Source organism: Oncorhynchus keta, chromosome 29, assembly GCF_023373465.1.
Source record: "Oncorhynchus keta strain PuntledgeMale-10-30-2019 chromosome 29, Oket_V2, whole genome shotgun sequence".
Taxonomy (NCBI): domain Eukaryota; kingdom Metazoa; phylum Chordata; class Actinopteri; order Salmoniformes; family Salmonidae; genus Oncorhynchus; species Oncorhynchus keta.
The window spans coordinates 26,809,570-26,827,305 of NC_068449.1; the positions used below are offsets into that span (position 1 = coordinate 26,809,570).

General features: G+C 40.8%; 2 protein-coding genes and 1 long non-coding RNA gene across 6 annotated transcripts in view; 1 reads left to right on the forward strand and 2 right to left on the reverse strand.

The window, feature by feature from the left end:
- The first annotated feature begins 5,994 nt into the window (after window positions 1-5,994).
- c29h2orf50 (chromosome 29 C2orf50 homolog) lies at window positions 5,995-8,222 on the forward strand. The gene is made up of 3 exons (XM_035743149.2): window positions 5,995-6,368; window positions 7,496-7,535; window positions 7,684-8,222. Exons 1-3 carry the CDS (start codon window positions 6,133-6,135, stop codon window positions 7,873-7,875), a joined length of 468 nt encoding a protein of 155 aa, XP_035599042.1. The 5' UTR covers window positions 5,995-6,132; the 3' UTR covers window positions 7,876-8,222.
- A 352-nt stretch (window positions 8,223-8,574) lies between these two features.
- LOC118362050 (uncharacterized) lies at window positions 8,575-11,819 on the reverse strand. Of its 2 annotated transcripts, XR_008086247.1 has the most exons (6): window positions 10,724-11,819; window positions 10,550-10,619; window positions 9,400-10,122; window positions 9,247-9,303; window positions 9,063-9,143; window positions 8,575-8,957 (listed from the first exon to the last, which is right to left on the reverse strand). It is a non-coding gene; the product is annotated as an uncharacterized LOC118362050 (long non-coding RNA). The 2 variants fall into 2 exon arrangements; XR_008086246.1 differs by having other exon boundaries at window positions 8,575-9,143.
- Window positions 11,820-14,944: 3,125 nt separating this feature from the next.
- rock2a (rho-associated, coiled-coil containing protein kinase 2a) overlaps window positions 14,945-17,736 on the reverse strand; it is a 51,667-nt gene continuing 48,875 nt past the window's right edge. For 2 of the 3 annotated variants that reach the window (XM_035743151.2, XM_035743150.2), the window contains exon 31: window positions 14,945-16,771. In XM_035743151.2, the coding sequence (XP_035599044.1) occupies window positions 16,702-16,771 (70 nt within the window). In that variant the 3' untranslated portion in view covers window positions 14,945-16,701. The remainder of the gene's footprint in view (window positions 16,772-17,736) is intronic. The other variant, XM_035743152.2, reaches the window with a different exon arrangement.

The following is a 17,736-nucleotide window of genomic DNA, read 5'->3' on the forward strand; positions in this document are numbered from 1 at the left end:
AAACCGAACCTACGTATGCTGATGCTTTTAAGTAAGTACTAAATAGCTGACTGAAGCTGGCCATTTTTACACATACACATACACACACACATTAACATACACATGAACACACACACACACACACACACACACACACACACACACACACACACACACACACACACACACACACACACACACACACACACACACACACACACACACACACACACACACACACACACACACAGTCTTATACAGGTAACCTTGTGGGGACACACAATTCAGTCCCATTCAAAATCCTATTTTCCCTAACTACAAGTCCTAAAATGAACCCTAACCCATATTCTTACCCTAACCATAACCCTAATCTTAACCCAAAAACCTAACCATAAACCTAACCCCAGCTCCTAACCCTAAAACTAACCCTAGCTCCTAACCAAACCCTTAACGTAATTCTAACACTAATTCTAACCTTAACCCTAAATCCCCTAGAAATAGCATTTGTCCTTGTGGGAACTAACAAAATGTCCCAAGTTGGTCAAATTTTTGTTTGTTTACCATTCTTGTGGGGACGTCTGAGAAAGGGGTATACACTAATTTCACTCCCCAAAATAATTATATTGCAAACAGTGACATACAGTCTGAATGACCTAGAATGATTAATCCCATATTGGTCTTTCACAGTCATTCACAGGTTTCTGATTTAGATGTTGTACAGGTTTTCCCTGTCAAACTCACACTTTTTTTTTATTGAAAAAGAACATCTGGATGTTCTAAGTCCACAAAACTGCTTAAACCACATCAGGAGACCACTTTTAAAGGTCTGGGAAAAATCAAAGGCATTTTTATTTTTGAGGGTAGTTACCCTTTAATTGAACTGTGCAGGCACCTAACACTGTTGCTTGGTTAGCAGTGTTTCTATAGTGCACATGAGCTGGAGTTTGCAAATGAATGGGGAAGCTGCATCCCAATATGGCAAACAGAGAATAGGCTAGTGGGTGTGTCGAAAGGAAAGTAGTGGGCGTGTGGAAAGGAGTGGGTGTGTGGAAAGGAAAGTAGTGGGCGTGTGGAAAGGAGTGGGTGTGTGGAAAGTAGTGGGCGTGTGGAAAGGAGTGGGTGTGTCGAAAGGAAAGTAGTGGGCGTGTGGAAAGGAGTGGGTGTGTCGAAAGGAAAGTAGTGGGCGTGTGGAAAGGAGTGGGTGTGTCGAAAGGAAAGTAGTGGGCGTGTGGAAAGGAGTGGGTGTGTCGAAAGGAAAGTAGTGGGCATATGGAAAGGTGTGTACTGTATGTGTCGAAAGCTCTCTGCTAAAGGTTTTGATTGAGCAGTGTTGTTTTCCTTCTGTTTCTTACCACTCAACTACCTTGCCGTGAGAGTTTAGACTTCTGTTTTGAAGCCAGATGGTGAGTCTGAGTTGTATTTTAATTAATTTTTACATTTTTTATTTATTTTTTAATTAAAAGTATTAATTATGTGTGTACTCTTGCTTCGTGCGTTGTATGCATGTGCTTACTGTGACGTTCACCCTGATATTTGCTACTAGGTAGCAACTTCCCATGCCCTTGCAGGACAGCAGTGCTTGGCAAGCGTGAGCAAAGGGAACTGTGTCCTGGTGTTGTTGCCTTTCATGCCCTCCCCACTGAGTAGTAGACTGCATGTAGGCCCTATGTATCAAGGTGAGATGGTTATCAATATTAGTTATTTATTGTGTAGGCTGCCATCCTACTTTAAATAAAATCATGTGAGAGACAAAAATGGCCATGTTAGCTACTGCTGGTGACATGAGCGTGATAACCAGTAAGAAGAACCCTCAAGTCGGCAGGGACGTCGATACAACACCAGTTCACTGGTCGCCTGGTTATCAACTAATCGTGCAGCCCAATCAGCCCAATCAGCCACGCAAAACGGTCTTGAATGGAAATTCGCATTCCACACACCCACTCGCCCATTCTCCAGTCGCCATATTGGGTGCAGCTACCCATACTTGAAACAAATGGCCACTAGATGTATGTAAATAATCATATCATTCTGCCAGGTAGTCATAGGCTACTTTGTAGCTAGTTAACATTAAACTGAGAATGTTTTGGGGAAAGCCTTTCCATCTACCAGAATACAATTAGGCCTATCATTAGCATTGCGATATGTTTCCCGTTCCTTAAATGTTTGAAACCTGGAAGGTGGAGGCAATTATTTTATAAAGACTTCCTCATATGCGCACTCCTGTTCTATTGAACAGATTGAACTCTTTGGCCTGAATGCCAAGCGTCACAGCTGGAGGAAACCTGAATGGTGGTGGCAGGGACTGGGAGACTAGTCAGGATCGAGGGAATGATGAACGGAGCAAAATACAGATAGATCCTTCATGAAAACCTGCTCCAGAGCGCTCAGAACCTCAGACGTGCGCAAAGGTTCACTTTCCAACAGGACAACGACCCTAAGCACATAGCCAAGACAACGCAGGAGTGGCTTCGGGACAAGTCTCTGAATGTCCTTGAGTGGCCCAGCCAGATCCCGGACTTGAAACCGATCGAACATCTCTGGAGAGACCTGAAAATAGCTGTACAGCAACACTCCCCATCCAACCTGACAGAGCTTGAGAGGAATTGCAGAAACTCCCCAAATACAGGTGTGCCAAGCTTGTAGCATCATACCCAAGAAGACACTAGGCTGTAATCGCTGCTAAAGGTGCTTCAACAAAGTATGAAGTAAAGGGTCTGAATACTTATGTAAATGTGATATTTCCAGGGAGGTGGGGGGGGGGGGTTGTATACATTTGCAAAAATGTCTAAAAATCTGTTTTTGCTTTGTCATTATAGGGAATTGTGTGTAGATTGACGAGGGGAAAACAATTTAATCAATTTTAGAATAAGGTTGTAAAGTAACAAAATGTGGAAAAGGTCAAGGGGTCTGAATACTTTCCGAATGTATTGTACCGCCAGTACACTACTTTAATACGCATTGTGACGATTAAGAAGTGAGTATACACAATTCCCACAAAAACAATGTGTTTAGGCTTATACCTGCTATACCCTCTACTACACCACTGAACCTGTCCATAAAAAAATTATTCATCTTCAAATACCAGAGCAAGTCACCTGGAGTTATATTATGGTGCCATCTGGTGGATGGATTTTCCAATGATCAATTCTTAAGTGAACAATTACACTGACTGCACAAAACATTAGGAACACCTGCTCTTGCCATGACATTGTTGATGTCATTTGTAATTCCACTTCAGTGTAAATGAAGGGGAGGAGACAGGTTAAAGAAGGGTTTTTAAGTCTTGAGACATGGATTGTGTATGTGTGTCATTCAGAGGGTGAATGGGGACGACAAAAGATTTAAGTGCCGTAGAACAGGGCAAAGTAGATTGTAGGTCTGTGCCAGGCACACGGGTTTGAGCAGAGCCGCCAACTCTCACGCATTGGCCATGAAGCACGCATTTGACCCTCTTCTCACTCGCCACACCTCATATCTCACTCACGCATTGAAAATAACTACTTTTATTTTTCAATTAGTTCACTGTATAGTGTATTGTCCTGTCCTGCAAAACTACTGTGAACCGCAGCACATTGAAGCATATGAGTGGTCTAGTTATGTAAGGGGTCAAGGGTATTGGATTCGTGCTTTAAAGAAACGTCCCTCAAGATTAGAGTTGAGTTAAACGGAGAGAGAATGTTCTTTGTTGAGTTTATAAATCTGAAAAAAAAAAAATAGCAGCAGGGTAGTGCTTTTTTTTTAGGTACAATGTCTCCTCGTTTGGCATTTGGCTGTGACAACGAAAAGGCAGCAGACATAGGCCAACAGTATGTTTTAGTAGGGAAGTTTGGAAGGGTGACCTGATTTGTAACTATGTTGTCAAACTTTGTGAACCCAAAGCTGTGCTTGTCAGCAAGAACACTACTGTTATTCCCCACACCTATTTTATTATTCCACTTCTTCACAATTGTACCACCGTGAACACATTTTAAATCTGATTTTGCCTACTTTTGTAATTTGAAAATGAATTACGCGAGGCAATGTATATTTGCAGCCATTCATGGACAGTTTTGATTAAGTCATACAAATAGGTGTCACGGCAGATTTCCTCCTCTTCCTCTGAAGAGGTGTAACAAGGATCGGACCAATACGCAGCGTGGTAGGTGTCCATGGTTTTTAATAAGAAATACTAAACATGAACACCGATACAAAATAATAAAGTGAACTGGCAACGAAACAGTCCCGTGTGGCACAAACACTGACACAGGAAACAATCACCCACAAAATACCCAAGAATATGGCTGCCTAAATATGGTTCCCAATCAGAGACAACGATAAACACCTGCCTCTGATTGAGAACCAATCTAGGCAACCATAGACTTATATAAACACCTAGAATGAACACAACCCCATAAATCCACAAAAACCCCTAGACAGTACAAACACCCTTAGATGAGACAAAAACCATACATCACCCATGTCACACCCTGGCCTAAGCAAAATAATAAAGAAAACAAAGATAACTAAGGCCAGGGCGTGAAAATACCTATGGGATATTAAATGCTCCAGGCCTCAAATATAATGTGACATTTTAGTATTGTGCACATGCTAGGCAGAGATGGTAGGGGGATCTTCAACTAGTAGGCCTAGGATCTGGCAAGGATCTTCAACTAGTAGGTCTAGACCACCTGAATATTGATATTCATTGGATTTTTCTTGAATGTTGGGTGATTTTGAGAAATTAACTGTTATAACCATCTTCTTGTTATAACACCCAGCAATTGCGAAACATAGATCAGGATTTTCTTCCAGACCTATTTTAAAGAGAGTTTACCCAAATTACAAAATGTTTGTGTCCTTACTTTGAAAGCAGTCTATGGACAAGGAGAATGCAGTATATAATTTGGTTACCCACTGCCATCAACTATTAATTGTAGTATCTCCTTTGCAGAATTTTGGTGTAGTGGTAACACTCCTAGGCACGTGGGTAACAACTTTCTACCTGAGAATAGGAATCAATCCCTGCTTCCAACCTTCCCACTATTTCTCCCATTTTCCTGTAACTCCATCTCATTTCTGAATGTGTGAATTAAATGTCAAACCACCTAAAAAATGTGTTTAAATATTAGCATATTTTAAATTTCCTTCCCCCAAAATCTCAAAGTAACAGTCGTCAAATCTGGAGTGTTCATTTAATGTCCAAAGCATCCCGGATACATCTGACCTGTGATTTTTTGCATTTTCCACCCTGGTCATAGGCCTGGGGCCATGTCAAAATACTGTACGTAGAATTGCAGGAAATTCGCTTTAAAACAGTCAAATGTTCCTGGGGTTTGTTTCAGGGGGCAATGAAATTAAAATCTCACTCCAAGCTTTCTTGCTACAAAAGTTGCTCAGCCCTGGGTTTGAGTGTGTCAAGAACTGCAACGCTGCTGGGTTTTTCACACTCAACAGTGTCCAATGTGTATCAAGAATGGTCTTACCACCCAAAGGATACCCAGCCAACATGAGCCAGCATCCATGTGGAATGCTTTTGACACCTTGTTGAGTCCATGCTCCGACAAATTGAGGCTGTTCTGAGGACAAAATGGGGTGCAACTCAATATTAGGAAGGTGTTCCTAATGTTTTGTACACTCAGTTATACAAAATAATGTAATGTCAACAATTTCCTTAGTATATAATCCTGACTGGCATCCTATTGAGTACAATTTATATTTTTCATCTCCTGTTAACATTCTCAAGATCTCTAATAGGCTATTCTGCTGATATAATTCCATGATAATAACTAAAAACATAAGTGCAACAATCTTGTATTGCAGATTTATCTTCCCAGCACAACACAGGCACACATTGTTGCATTGACAGCACGGATTGATTATTGCCGCGCAAAGAAATTATATTTGTTTTGTCTCGGAAAATGTGCTTTGAATAGGCATCGGTAGGCCTCATCTTCTGTCCCGTATAGACGTTAATGGTATAGCTGTGGAAACCAATGATTGAATAGATGAATACATAGAGCTGAATTACCCTACTGTCTCCCGGGGAGACGGAGAAGTAAACAATAGAAAGCTGAGCCCTGGCCTAGAGACAAAAGTAGTCTACAAGGCAGTAGTGATTGGGGGCACATCCGCACTCAGTTCTAAATTGACACAATTTGTCTTTGCAAAGTTAGAATGGATACGAAAGGCAACAAACGCGCAACTTCAGCAGGCTACCGATTGCCAGACCCACCTAACGTCGCTTTGATATCACAGTCCTCCGTCTCTGTGTACAAACTTCCGCCGGACAGGACTCGAAACACCCGCGGCGGAGAGAGTCCTTGGGAGAACCCCGACTCTCGCGACCCAGTCAAACAGGATCAAGTCTGGCGCGAGTTCGTGCGCGCAGAGAGGAATGGAGTGAAAGAATGGTAATGGCTGCTTTTAGAATGCACAACATTAATTATTTCCCTCCTTATCGTTTTTACCAGTCTATCGTTAGTGCATATTTCATACAGGTAGCCCAATCTGAACCCGAAATCTTTACTGTTGTTAGCATTTAATTCAAATTCATGATACAGCCTATGTTTTCCATTTATTCTTGAAGAATTAAACGTACAAATGCTGACAATGCTATCTGGTACCTAATGAAATAAATGTAGGCCTTTCATTAGGGAGGTAGGCCGTAGACCCATGGCACAACTGCGTTTTAAGTGTATATCCCAATGACTGTATAGGAATGGACAAAAGCCCTAGATCACGTGATACCAATCATTCCTATGTGAAGACTCAATAGCGCATTGAAGCCAAATCTGCTAACATTATGCGTAACCTTAAAATAAGACTAAAAAATAAAAAATAATTATTTTTTACAATTCGGACCATTTGACTTTGTGGCTGTACTATCTAGTGGAAACCCAACTGAAGTAGGTTAAGATGGTGTCTCAGGGAGACATAACATGGTCACATAACATGTATAGCTATTCCAGGAAGTGATGTTGCAGGCTAGCTCAGTGCTGCCCCTTCTCATTGAGTAACTCAATTTGAAGGCTGACCTGGGTACTTAAGGCTGCCATTAGCAACGATATAAATTATCCTTAACTTCTTCTCGGTGCGATTTTAAAATAATCGGTTCAAGGACATACATCCGGTATATTAGAATGATTTATTGGTACTATGATTGTCGGAAGCTAGCCAACAGTAGCCCAGAGGTTAGAGCGTTGCGCAAGTACCTGAAAGGTTGCTGGATCGAATCCCCGAGCTGACAAGGTAAAAATATGTCGTTCTAACTCTGAACAAGGCAGCTAACCCACAGTTATCCGGTAGGCAGTCATTGTAAATAAGAATTTGTTCTTAACTGACTTGCCTAGTTGAATATAATTTTATGTTATTGTATTTACATGAAGATTTCCATTTTTCCATCCACTATATTTTCTGCTAACAATGCATACCGCGGTCGGCCTTGAGCTTCCGTGACTTCAATGAAAGGGGGCAGTTGTTCGCCCCTGGTATAGGCAACCATATAGGCCTACAATCATAATTGTGTTTTGACCCACAGGCAGAAGAATTGGAGTTTTCTCAAGAACTATGATCAGCTGGTAAATAATTCGCCAATTTGTTATCTCATTAAATAGTCAACTGTTTTATTTTAACACAATCTCTTGTTGATATCAATGCTGCATGACCCTGATCTTAAGTTGGTATGACCCTAAACTTTGTGCCCACACCTAAACTTTGTGTCCACAGGGTAACCACAGGGCAGAGAGCCCTTTACCAAACTATGTGCCAGTGTTTTCTGACCACATCCCCAACACCACCAACCAGATGTTTGGGAGTCGTGTGTGCACACCACTGGGCAGGGAGCTGATGAGAATGGATAAGCTGTTAATTGGAAGCTATAGCAAGTGCAAGCCGGGTCCAGATATGCAGCCTTGCTAGCATCAGCAGGGAATAAGACTCACCCAAGAATGCCCACTATCAATCTCGCCTTCCAAAAGAGAGCATATCAGTTCTGTTTAAAAGGTGTAGCTCGTGTTCATGTGGCTAGTGATGGCTGATATGTTCCTTGAATTGAGGTTTTACTCATATTCATTGGAGGCTTGGTTTACATTAGGAGCACCATTTTCAAGAAATCTATTTTAACTGATAGCTGCTCATGTGTTTGACCCGTGAAGAGTTTACACATTGCCAATAGATCTAGTTGAGACTCTACTTAACTCAGAAAATTATGCCATTTTTGTTAAATTTCTGTTATATTTCTCAATAAAGAAGTACTGTATATTGTACTATGGATATTATTGTGTGAACTAACTGAAGCATAGCCTATTCAATGATACACAAAAAAACTATTTTCATAGTGAATACTTTCAAGCTCATGGTTGAAGTTGACCTCAGAATTGATCATAGCGAGTCATTGGCTCTTGCCATATGTTGTGTAGATCATCCAGCTATGTGCCTCAAGCACAAAAGAATGCATAGGAAATATTAGTAATGAAATTAGATGGCTCTATTTTCCCTATTTATTTGGCATTAAGGCATAACTGGAGCTACACAGATGATTCATTTCATTATCAATGGGCTTGTAAGTGATGAACATATCAAAGCTATGTGAACATGATGAAATGACGGAGAGAGGGAAATGCTTGAGTCTTTTAATAACTAAGAACTAATTTGGCAATTGCCAAATAATATTTTTCTTTGCTATATCTTTTTCTTATTCTTTGAAAATGCTGAAAAATCCCCTTATAAGGAACTCCACTCTGGGAAAATTTGCCTGTGGGAGAAAAATACAAAATGTTAACATCACTGTTACTTCAGCCATATGCTACTGTATGTTACTGTAAAGTAAAGGCATAGTTAATGAAATGGATTATTTTTGGAAGGATTGTTCAGAATCATACCTCTATAGGATAGAATACCAGGGGCAGGATTCTGCCAGAAATCTTGAGCAGACTCAAATGGCAACGCCATAGGCACAATGAGGGTAGAGGCTTTGTGGTGATCCATAATTGCCCCATAGACTTGCAGTTAGTGGGGAAAATGTTAGCAGGAGATCACCACAAAGAGCAATGATTGGCTGGTACAGTCTTGGAGTTAAACCTAATGTAGTCTAAATTAACATTCACCTGCTCTCCTTTGGGGAGACTGCCAGAGTTCCCCAGATGTCCATTCATTCCCATTGGAGGAGGTGGTGGTACTGGCTTGTTCTGTAAAACACGTCAACTTATTTTACAATTATTAGTAATATTCTCACAGTTGAAATACAATAATCATTCACTGCTTTAAAATGAATTTAATGTAAGTGTATACCTCAGCATTGGGCTCAATTTTGTCAACCCATCTGTCCAGGGTTGAATCCCAGATAATCTGAGGATGAAAATAATAACACTATGAATCAAGCCACAGAGAAAAACACTAATCCACTAGTGTCTATATATAGAATATAAATAACAGGTTCTTTACCGATTTGTCATTGTCCTCGGGTAGATGAGCCTCCTTTGGATGAACCTCTTTTCCCCTACAGAGAACCAGCTGAGCCAGCCACCATTGTTTGGTGTGTTCTTTGCAGCAGGGGTCTCAGGCTCAGTCACTGGCCCGGCTGCCAGTCTGGCTTCGAGGGTTGGCCTCGGAGTGTTCTGGCCTGGTGATGGACATCATAGCAGGATGCGCAACATGTCTACTTCGGACATCTTTAATAAGAAGGAGAAGTCAGGCCACTCTGCTCATGTCACCATACAGAACAATCACGAGCTGACAGGTTAGGAGCATCTCACTCTGATACTCTCAACCAGACTGCCGGCAGTCACAAAGATTCTTAGAGCTAAACCTATTTTATGTAGCTAGAGAACGCATGAAAATATAACAGCCATACACTCACACGAGTAGCAGGCATTTGATCTATCACAACTAATTATCACACTCTTGCAATGGCAAATTAATTTCTCATAAGATAAGGCTTAAATGACCTCTTCTCTTGGAATAGTACACACTCCACCATCCCATTCCCACATTCGTCCCACCATGGGGATGATGGGAGGTGGTTGTGGAGGATTGTCTCTATTCTTCACAGGGAAACCGGCTTTCGTGAGGATCTCTTCCCTCTGTTCAGAAACGCTGCTTGTTGGGAAGATCCCCTCCCTCTGATGGATGTTGAGGTTACCTCCCTCTGTGCAGCAATGTTGGCTTCTGGGATGAAGTATAGAGCACATAGTCATTCAAGAAAAATCTACCACTTGCAAAATCTATATTGTAATTGACACCGATCCATCCCAAACATTTCAATCATCATCCTCACCATAACATCATTACATAGAGTTATCCTACAGTATCTTAGACTCATCTGACACAATCTGAGAGATAGCAGTCTGCAACTAAATAAACTTTCCATGCAGGTCATTCAGCTGACCCTGCAGGTGTTTCATCGACTGCTTTGCATTGTTCAGCAGGACCTGCATCTCTGCCCTACAGGAAATCAGGTGGTTCAACAGACTGAGATGAACAGAGAGGCTTCATGCCCATTTGACCATCTTTAGGATTCTTTCTCACTTAACACCAATCTTATTAGGAATGCACCTTTGTGGAGATGTCACAAGTGTTATTTAGAAAGCCTTACCTTGTCAGGCGCCGAGAGGAGGACGGGATGTCTTCCTGCTCCAGTGAGCTCTGCTGGCATGTCTTGCTTACTGTTGAGGAACGTGTGACAGATTAGAGGACAAATACTTATGGTTGTTCAGCAATAAAACATTCAGCACACCATGAATGTTGAACAGTAAAGCTGAAGTCAAACCTTGCTCCATTGTTGGTCATTTACAGGGGGACACCATTTCCATTGGCCATATAGAGATTCCCGTAATTGTTAATGGCATATGGGGGATGGTCTAACCCTGGTAAAAGAATAACAACAGCTAGGATTTACTCTCTCACTTTCAGATGAAGTAATACAATCATGAGACCTGTCAGAAGTGTAATGCCTACCTCCATCCAGGTTGTATCACATCCGGCCGTGATTGGGAGCCCCATAGGGCGGCGCAGAAGTGGCCCAGCGTTGTCCCGGTTTGGCCGGGGTAGGCCGTCATTGTAAATAAGAATTTGTTCTGACTTGCCTAGTTAAATAAAAGGTTAAATAATACAAATAAAATAAAAAATGTATATATTGGCCCGTTGTTTTGGGCAACATTCTCCCAATTTTGCCCACTAGTTCCAGCTTGTGATGCACCGTCCTTAATGAAACAATCAAGTCAATATTTTTTTTAAATACATTTCAGAGAAAGAACATAACCAATTCTACATGAGACAGTGTTTCCAGATATCGCAATCTCAGGGGTCCTCATGAGGTAAGTAAAGCATCTGATGTCTGAGTACTCACAGAAAAGGTATGCATGATTCTAGGTGAAGCCAGTCCTTTACGTGATGAGCATCTCATCTGGGTCAGCAGTGGAAGGATTGATACACAAGCCTTCAGACTACTTTATGTCTTGGGCCTTAATGATGAAACATAGAAATATCATTTACATTGTGATGCATTATTGCCATGGCAATGTTGAATGTTCAGTCAAAGAGCATTATGGGTAATGTTGTCAGATTCATGGAGTGACTGGCCAATGCTGATTTTAGACTATGAAACCCAGGGCTATATGCAAGGATGAGCCAAATAGATTATGCATAAACGCATTGCATGCGGTGTCTACATAAATGTCCTGGTGCTAGGACAGCAACAGTCTTCTGCTGGAGTAGGTTTGAATTTGTTTGCAGAAAAGTGCATACCGAAAGTATACTCCTAATATCTGCCCATTACCCTGTTAGGTTCTATGAATGTGTAATTGTTTTTTGATTGATGTATTGCATGCACGGTGTTAATTGTAAGCTAGAAATCAAATGCATTATATGTGATGATAATTGTAACGCCTGCGGATACAGTTTAGCCGACACAATATCATGCATAAGTTAGTTGCATTGTACTTAGCAAACCCATGACACGCAATACACTTCCTGCCAGTACTGGTCCTGACCGTCCTGCTGCTTTAGAAAATAGAATAGTCCAAGTAAGCAAAATGACGTTGAAAATAGTCTAAAAAACGTATTTTCCAGACGTTGAAGAAAGGTTCCATTTAGGTGCCGAATGAAAGGTGAAAATACGTTTATACGGAGGTTGAAATAAGTTACATTTTTTGTTCTGAATGAAATGTGAAAATATGTAATTTATAGACATCTATGTTTGGGCCAAATCAGGGCTGGTCCAGAGTGGACAAAACCTTAACCAAACATAGACGACTTTGATTTGGACCAAATCTGAACCAGTCATTGGAGAGGATAAGAAAGACACCCAAAAGGCGTCAGCGTTGGTCGATGCTTACTGAGGTATAGCCTACAGTGTCGCCTTAAATTTAATTTGAGGAATGCCCATCTATGTGGTAGACCTACTGTTTATAAAACACCAAAAACGGCCAATCCAGACAGGACCAAAAAAAGATGTCGGCGTCGTTCCATGCTTACTGGGGTGTAGCGTACTGTTGTCATCAATGGCATTTTATGAATGTCCATCCATGTGGTAGGCCCACCTTTTGTAAACCCTGACGCTGGGCCAATTGTGCGCCGCCCTATGGGACTCACAATCACGTCCGGTTGTGATACAGCCTGAAATCGAAACAGGGTCTGTAGTGATGCCTCTTGCACTGAGATGCAGTGCTTAAGACAGCTGCGCAACTCGGGAGCCACCAAGTGGCACATACAGCAACTCATTTGCATAACAGATATCTTTTTGAATGTGTAAAACATTACAGGAGCATAAGAAATTGGGTGTCAAATCAAAGCAACGAGCCTATATTTGTGAGTAAAATAAGCATACATTTTCCAACCATTTCCCATCTGAAATATTTGGCATAAGCAAAGTCTTTGATTTCTGGATCAACAGATGGAAAATAGATCTTAGAAAATATCTACCAGAAAAGTTTTAAAAAGTATCAGAAATACATCAAACACAATAACATTGATGTAAAGAACACTCCCAACTAATATCAACAAGGATAGTATATTTTGTTTAGGATAAATTGTTACCTTGTGTACGTTTAAGAAATATTGCCTTGTTCCGTTACCCACACACATATCATTAACATATATTCTAATTTCTCTCCCTCGTGAGGAAGGATAATTAAAATTCACAAAAGTACCAAGGAATGGTAGATCTACCAATTAGTTATTGTGATTGTACTGATATCAATTTTGTTTATGAATTATTAAGTGATTAAAACTCGTAATTCCGTTACCAAATCGGTAACGTAATTACAAAACAATCAGTAATGGAATTAATGCATCTGAATTGGCAATGGTAAATCATAGTATTCACAAACCACAGTTGGGTCACCTGCTACTGTCCTCCCTTCCACTGGCATAGTTATGTTCAGCTCATAGGCCTAACAGTTTTCTTTCTTTTTCAGTTGTCTGGTGGTAAAAGCAAGAGTATTAAAACAGTCTGGACAACCTCTCACTCTCAGGTCTTACCGACACATACCCATGAGCCCCCTCTATTTCCATTTACTGTAACCAGCATCCTCACCCAATGAGCGCCGATTGACACCATACAGCCATGATAGTTGAAACGTGGTTGAAACTTGGTCAGTCCACTCTGGCCTTGATGTTAACGTCTACAGATGGACCGGACCAAATCTGAACTTATCATAGACGTACGTTTCACAAGTTTGGATAGCATTTAGCTTAGTCCCAAACCATTGCATTTATCAGGAGTTGACTGGATTTACATCATGGAATGAACATGTCTGTGCTATTGCATGTCATTACATAGTGTGGATTGCTGCACATGCATTTCTGATGTCTCTGTTCTGTCCACAGTTCTGGTATTATTTATTGTCAGGATACTGCTGAATTCATGGGTGTTGTCTACGGTTTGGTACTACAGGAGAGGGGGAAGAGAAGTGCTAAAGAAGCAAGATTGAGTCTGCTAGTCACAAACAATCCTGACAAATACAGTTGATTCTACCTCTGCTCTGTCAAACTGGACATTTAGCCTGCACTTCGTCTTTCAGGTTTTTACTGGACATTTAGCCTGCACTTCGTCTTTCAGGTTTTTACTGTAAATTTAGCCTGCACTTCGTCTTTCAGGTTTTTACTGGACATTTAGCCTGCACTTCGTCTTTCAGGTTTTTACTGGACATTTAGCCTGCACTTTGTCTTTCAGGTTTTTACTGGACATTTAGCCTGCACTTTGTCTTTCAGGTTTTTACTGGACATTTAGCCTGCACTTCGTCTTTCAGGTTTTTACTGGACATTTAGCCCGCACTTCGTCTTTCAGGTTTTTACTGGACATATAGCTTCCACTTCATCTTTCAGGTTTTTACTGGACATTTAGCCTGCACTTCGTCTTTCAGGTTTTTACTGGACATTTAGCCTGCACTTTTGTCTTTCAGGTTTTTACTGGACATTTAGCCTGCACTTCGTCTTTCAGGTTTTTACTGGACATTTAGCCCGCACTTCGTCTTTCAGGTTTTTACTGGACATTTAGCTTCCACTTCATCTTTCAGGTTTTTACTGGACATTTAACCTGAAAGACGAAGTGCAGGCTTTTACTGGACATTTAGCCTGCACTTTTGTCTTTCAGGTTTTTACTGGACATTGAGGCTTATTTCAACATTTCACCCAAATATGAGTCTGAGAACAGGACAGTGCTGGTGACAAATGGACAGGTGGTAACCGAATTATTATACTGAAAAAGGAATGGGTGCTGTACTGCCTTTTCCAGAACAATGTTCAAATAAGTGAACAGATAGTGTTCATGTGGGTGGAGGTGTTTCAGGATCAGACATTAGTTCCGATGCAGATTTTATGTGCATATTTTTGAGCTTTTGCTACTGTAAATTTATTTCCTGAATACCTGAATCAATAAACCAAAACCTATTTAAAAAGATTGTGTATGCCAGTACTTGTATATGCTGGTAAAATCACTTGAAAGTTGACATATGTGGTTCTAGAAAATACAGCATACCTCACAATGAGATAAACCAGAAGGCACATACATTTCTTTATTGTTCAACAGGTTATCATGAACTTTCCTCTAGCAATATCAAACATGCAGTCTGGATGATGTGCCTTTAAATACAAAGTGGACAAGGCAGTATAAATAATACAATGTGCACTGTATGTCGTCATGTAAAATATATACCGTGTATATTTATATGTATAAAACGTGCTTTTCAGAAGCTTCTTGGATAAAGGAGAGCACTCAAAAGCACAACATCACTCTCCAGCTGTAGTATGAGCCAGATACACACAACGTGCCAAAAGAGGAATTCTTTACAAAAATATCTGAGAAAAACATTTGAAAAGCTTCTATTGCATGTTACTATTCAATACTTTCAGCTTGTGAATACATTTGCAGAAACTTTTCCTTCTTTTTTTTCAACAAAAATAAGTAAACTTTCGATTTTCCCCCCACTTGTTCACAGGAATAAAAAACATTCTTACTACGGGTGCATTCACCAAAAGGAAAGGCATGTAGTCAACAGCACTTTGAGACCTTAGGGGCAAAACGTAAAACACATGCAACATCACACAGAAGATGGTGGAGGGGTCATCAAGTAGATTTTGAATAGAAAATAAACAGTATCATTTCTAAGTAATACAATGCTTGTGTTTCATCTCTGGTGTGCCCAGACGTACATTCAAACAATGAAGGAGTCAAGCTATGATATTAATGCTGCATAATGGTGCACCATTGCATTCAGCTGGTGCAGTAAACATTTCCCTCTAATAATTGTCATGCTGCGTGGTAAGTACATTAAGGCAATGCCAGGGTGAAGTGCTATAAGGTCAGTGTTAGCATCTGAACTTCAGCTCTATCCACCTACCAGTTTACAGTATTATTCTCTTGTGGGCGTAGTGTTCTGCAGTAGATACTTATGATGGCTTGTAATTGTAAACTGTATTATTAAAATGTCTTTGCCTCGGCCACAAGCATTCAGGTTGGCAGAGCACCTCAAATCGCTTACCTCTTGATCTCTGCTTTCCAATGAGGAATTTCTGTTTAAGTGTTGTCAAGGTAAGTGCTTCAACCCTCTGTTTGGCGTAATTGAGGCTATTGTTCTGTGTTGAGTGAAAATCGGGATACACAAAGCCCAAAGCCAAACCCCTTCCCATGGCCTTGACATCCAACCGCCCCTCTCCTAAAGGAACTTGGAGAGAAGTTGCTCTTCATATGCACACAGACGACAGGTAGGTGTGTTGGCACATCGTTCATGGGTGACTAGCAGTTGAAGTGACTGGACATAACTGATAATTCGACACAAGGCCAAATACTATAGGACTATCAAGGTGGAAATGGGAAGAGAAGTTGTCTGGAAGAGTGAAGTGGAATCAAAGCTGTGCAAGGAGGAAATGCCAAGTGGAACATTGTTTGTTATCAGTCTTTTGATTGCGTGTTAGGAGGAAACACCCACCACCTCGATCCTGAACCACATTTCCAAGTAAGGTTAACTGGAGAAAGAGAAAAAGGGAAACAGTATTAGTTTCTCCATAGTTTCTCCAAACCAACCCACAGCTCCGCGACATTGCCTGCCCCACAGCATGCATGACCCCCCATAGCACGCAGCTATCACACATACAACCTCCCAGAGCCACACAGCTCCGCCCAATGGATTGCATGTTTTATTACAAAACGTCAAAAGTCATTGTAAATAAATGTACAAAACATCATATTATAACACATTCTCTTTTACATTAAAATGACTAGTCAAACTGAAACACACAAGAGGTAAGTCATGAATTGTGTCGATGGCCACTTTTGGAGTCTTCTCGTCGCATCCTGGGGGCGTGTGATCTAGGAGGACTGAGGTCAGAGGGCAAAGGTCACACAGGGTTCAGAAGGAGGCTGATATAAGAAAGGGTTTACGGTTAAGGGTTTGATCATGATCAGATTCAGTAGTGTGGTAGGCGTTCCTGGAAACCTAAAAGTGTACGTAAAAATCTTATTTCCTGACTTATTGATAGGGGAAATTATGGTTGAAATGACTAATTATGTATACATTCCAATCAGAACTGACTAGTCCAAATGCTATAATGTACTGTACATGTGAATTTTCTCTCTCGCTCCCTTTCCCAATTGTATATAATGTAGTCAGGAGTTTAGTAACAATGAAGGTCTGTTCCTTAGTTCATTCAGTTGTACAAATCTCCAGGTGGTGGGAACGGGCCATCTCCAGATTGTCTAGAATGTTGATTTATACTGACTGGCCTTGACTTTGTGCTGATAACGCGAAGGCTCAAGAGCTAGAGGGGCCCTCTGCTTGTGAAATAGAACGTTTGGAAAATGCTGACGTCATTTTCAGTTTATAACCTGTGGAAATGTGTGTAAGCATTTAGTACTCTCTTGTAATAAATGCTGTTACCTTTAGCTTTTAAGACTGGTCTCAATCTACTTCATGCATAATTAATGAACTTACAACTCATTAATGAATTAGAAATGAGTGCAAATTGGTTTTGGCAATAAAACATACAGGAATTTAGAATTCCTCTATCAATTTGGTCCTTCGAGTGCCGGATCTAAATACCTCTCCCTGTGCCTGGAGGTAGTACGCTGGAAAATCGTGCACGGACGAGTTTTTGACTCGTTTTACTAAAGACCTGACCTCTGAATTGAGGTTAAAATTGAAACAGGCCTGCGTATTATCACAGAGGACAGAGAGAGTGACCAGATTCAAACGAACAGTGCTTTTCCCAGCCGGCAGCCAGGTAAAGTAGCCTTTATTCTTGATTTTGGGGGGATTTGAGTTCTTTAATTGATGTTCTGAGAAT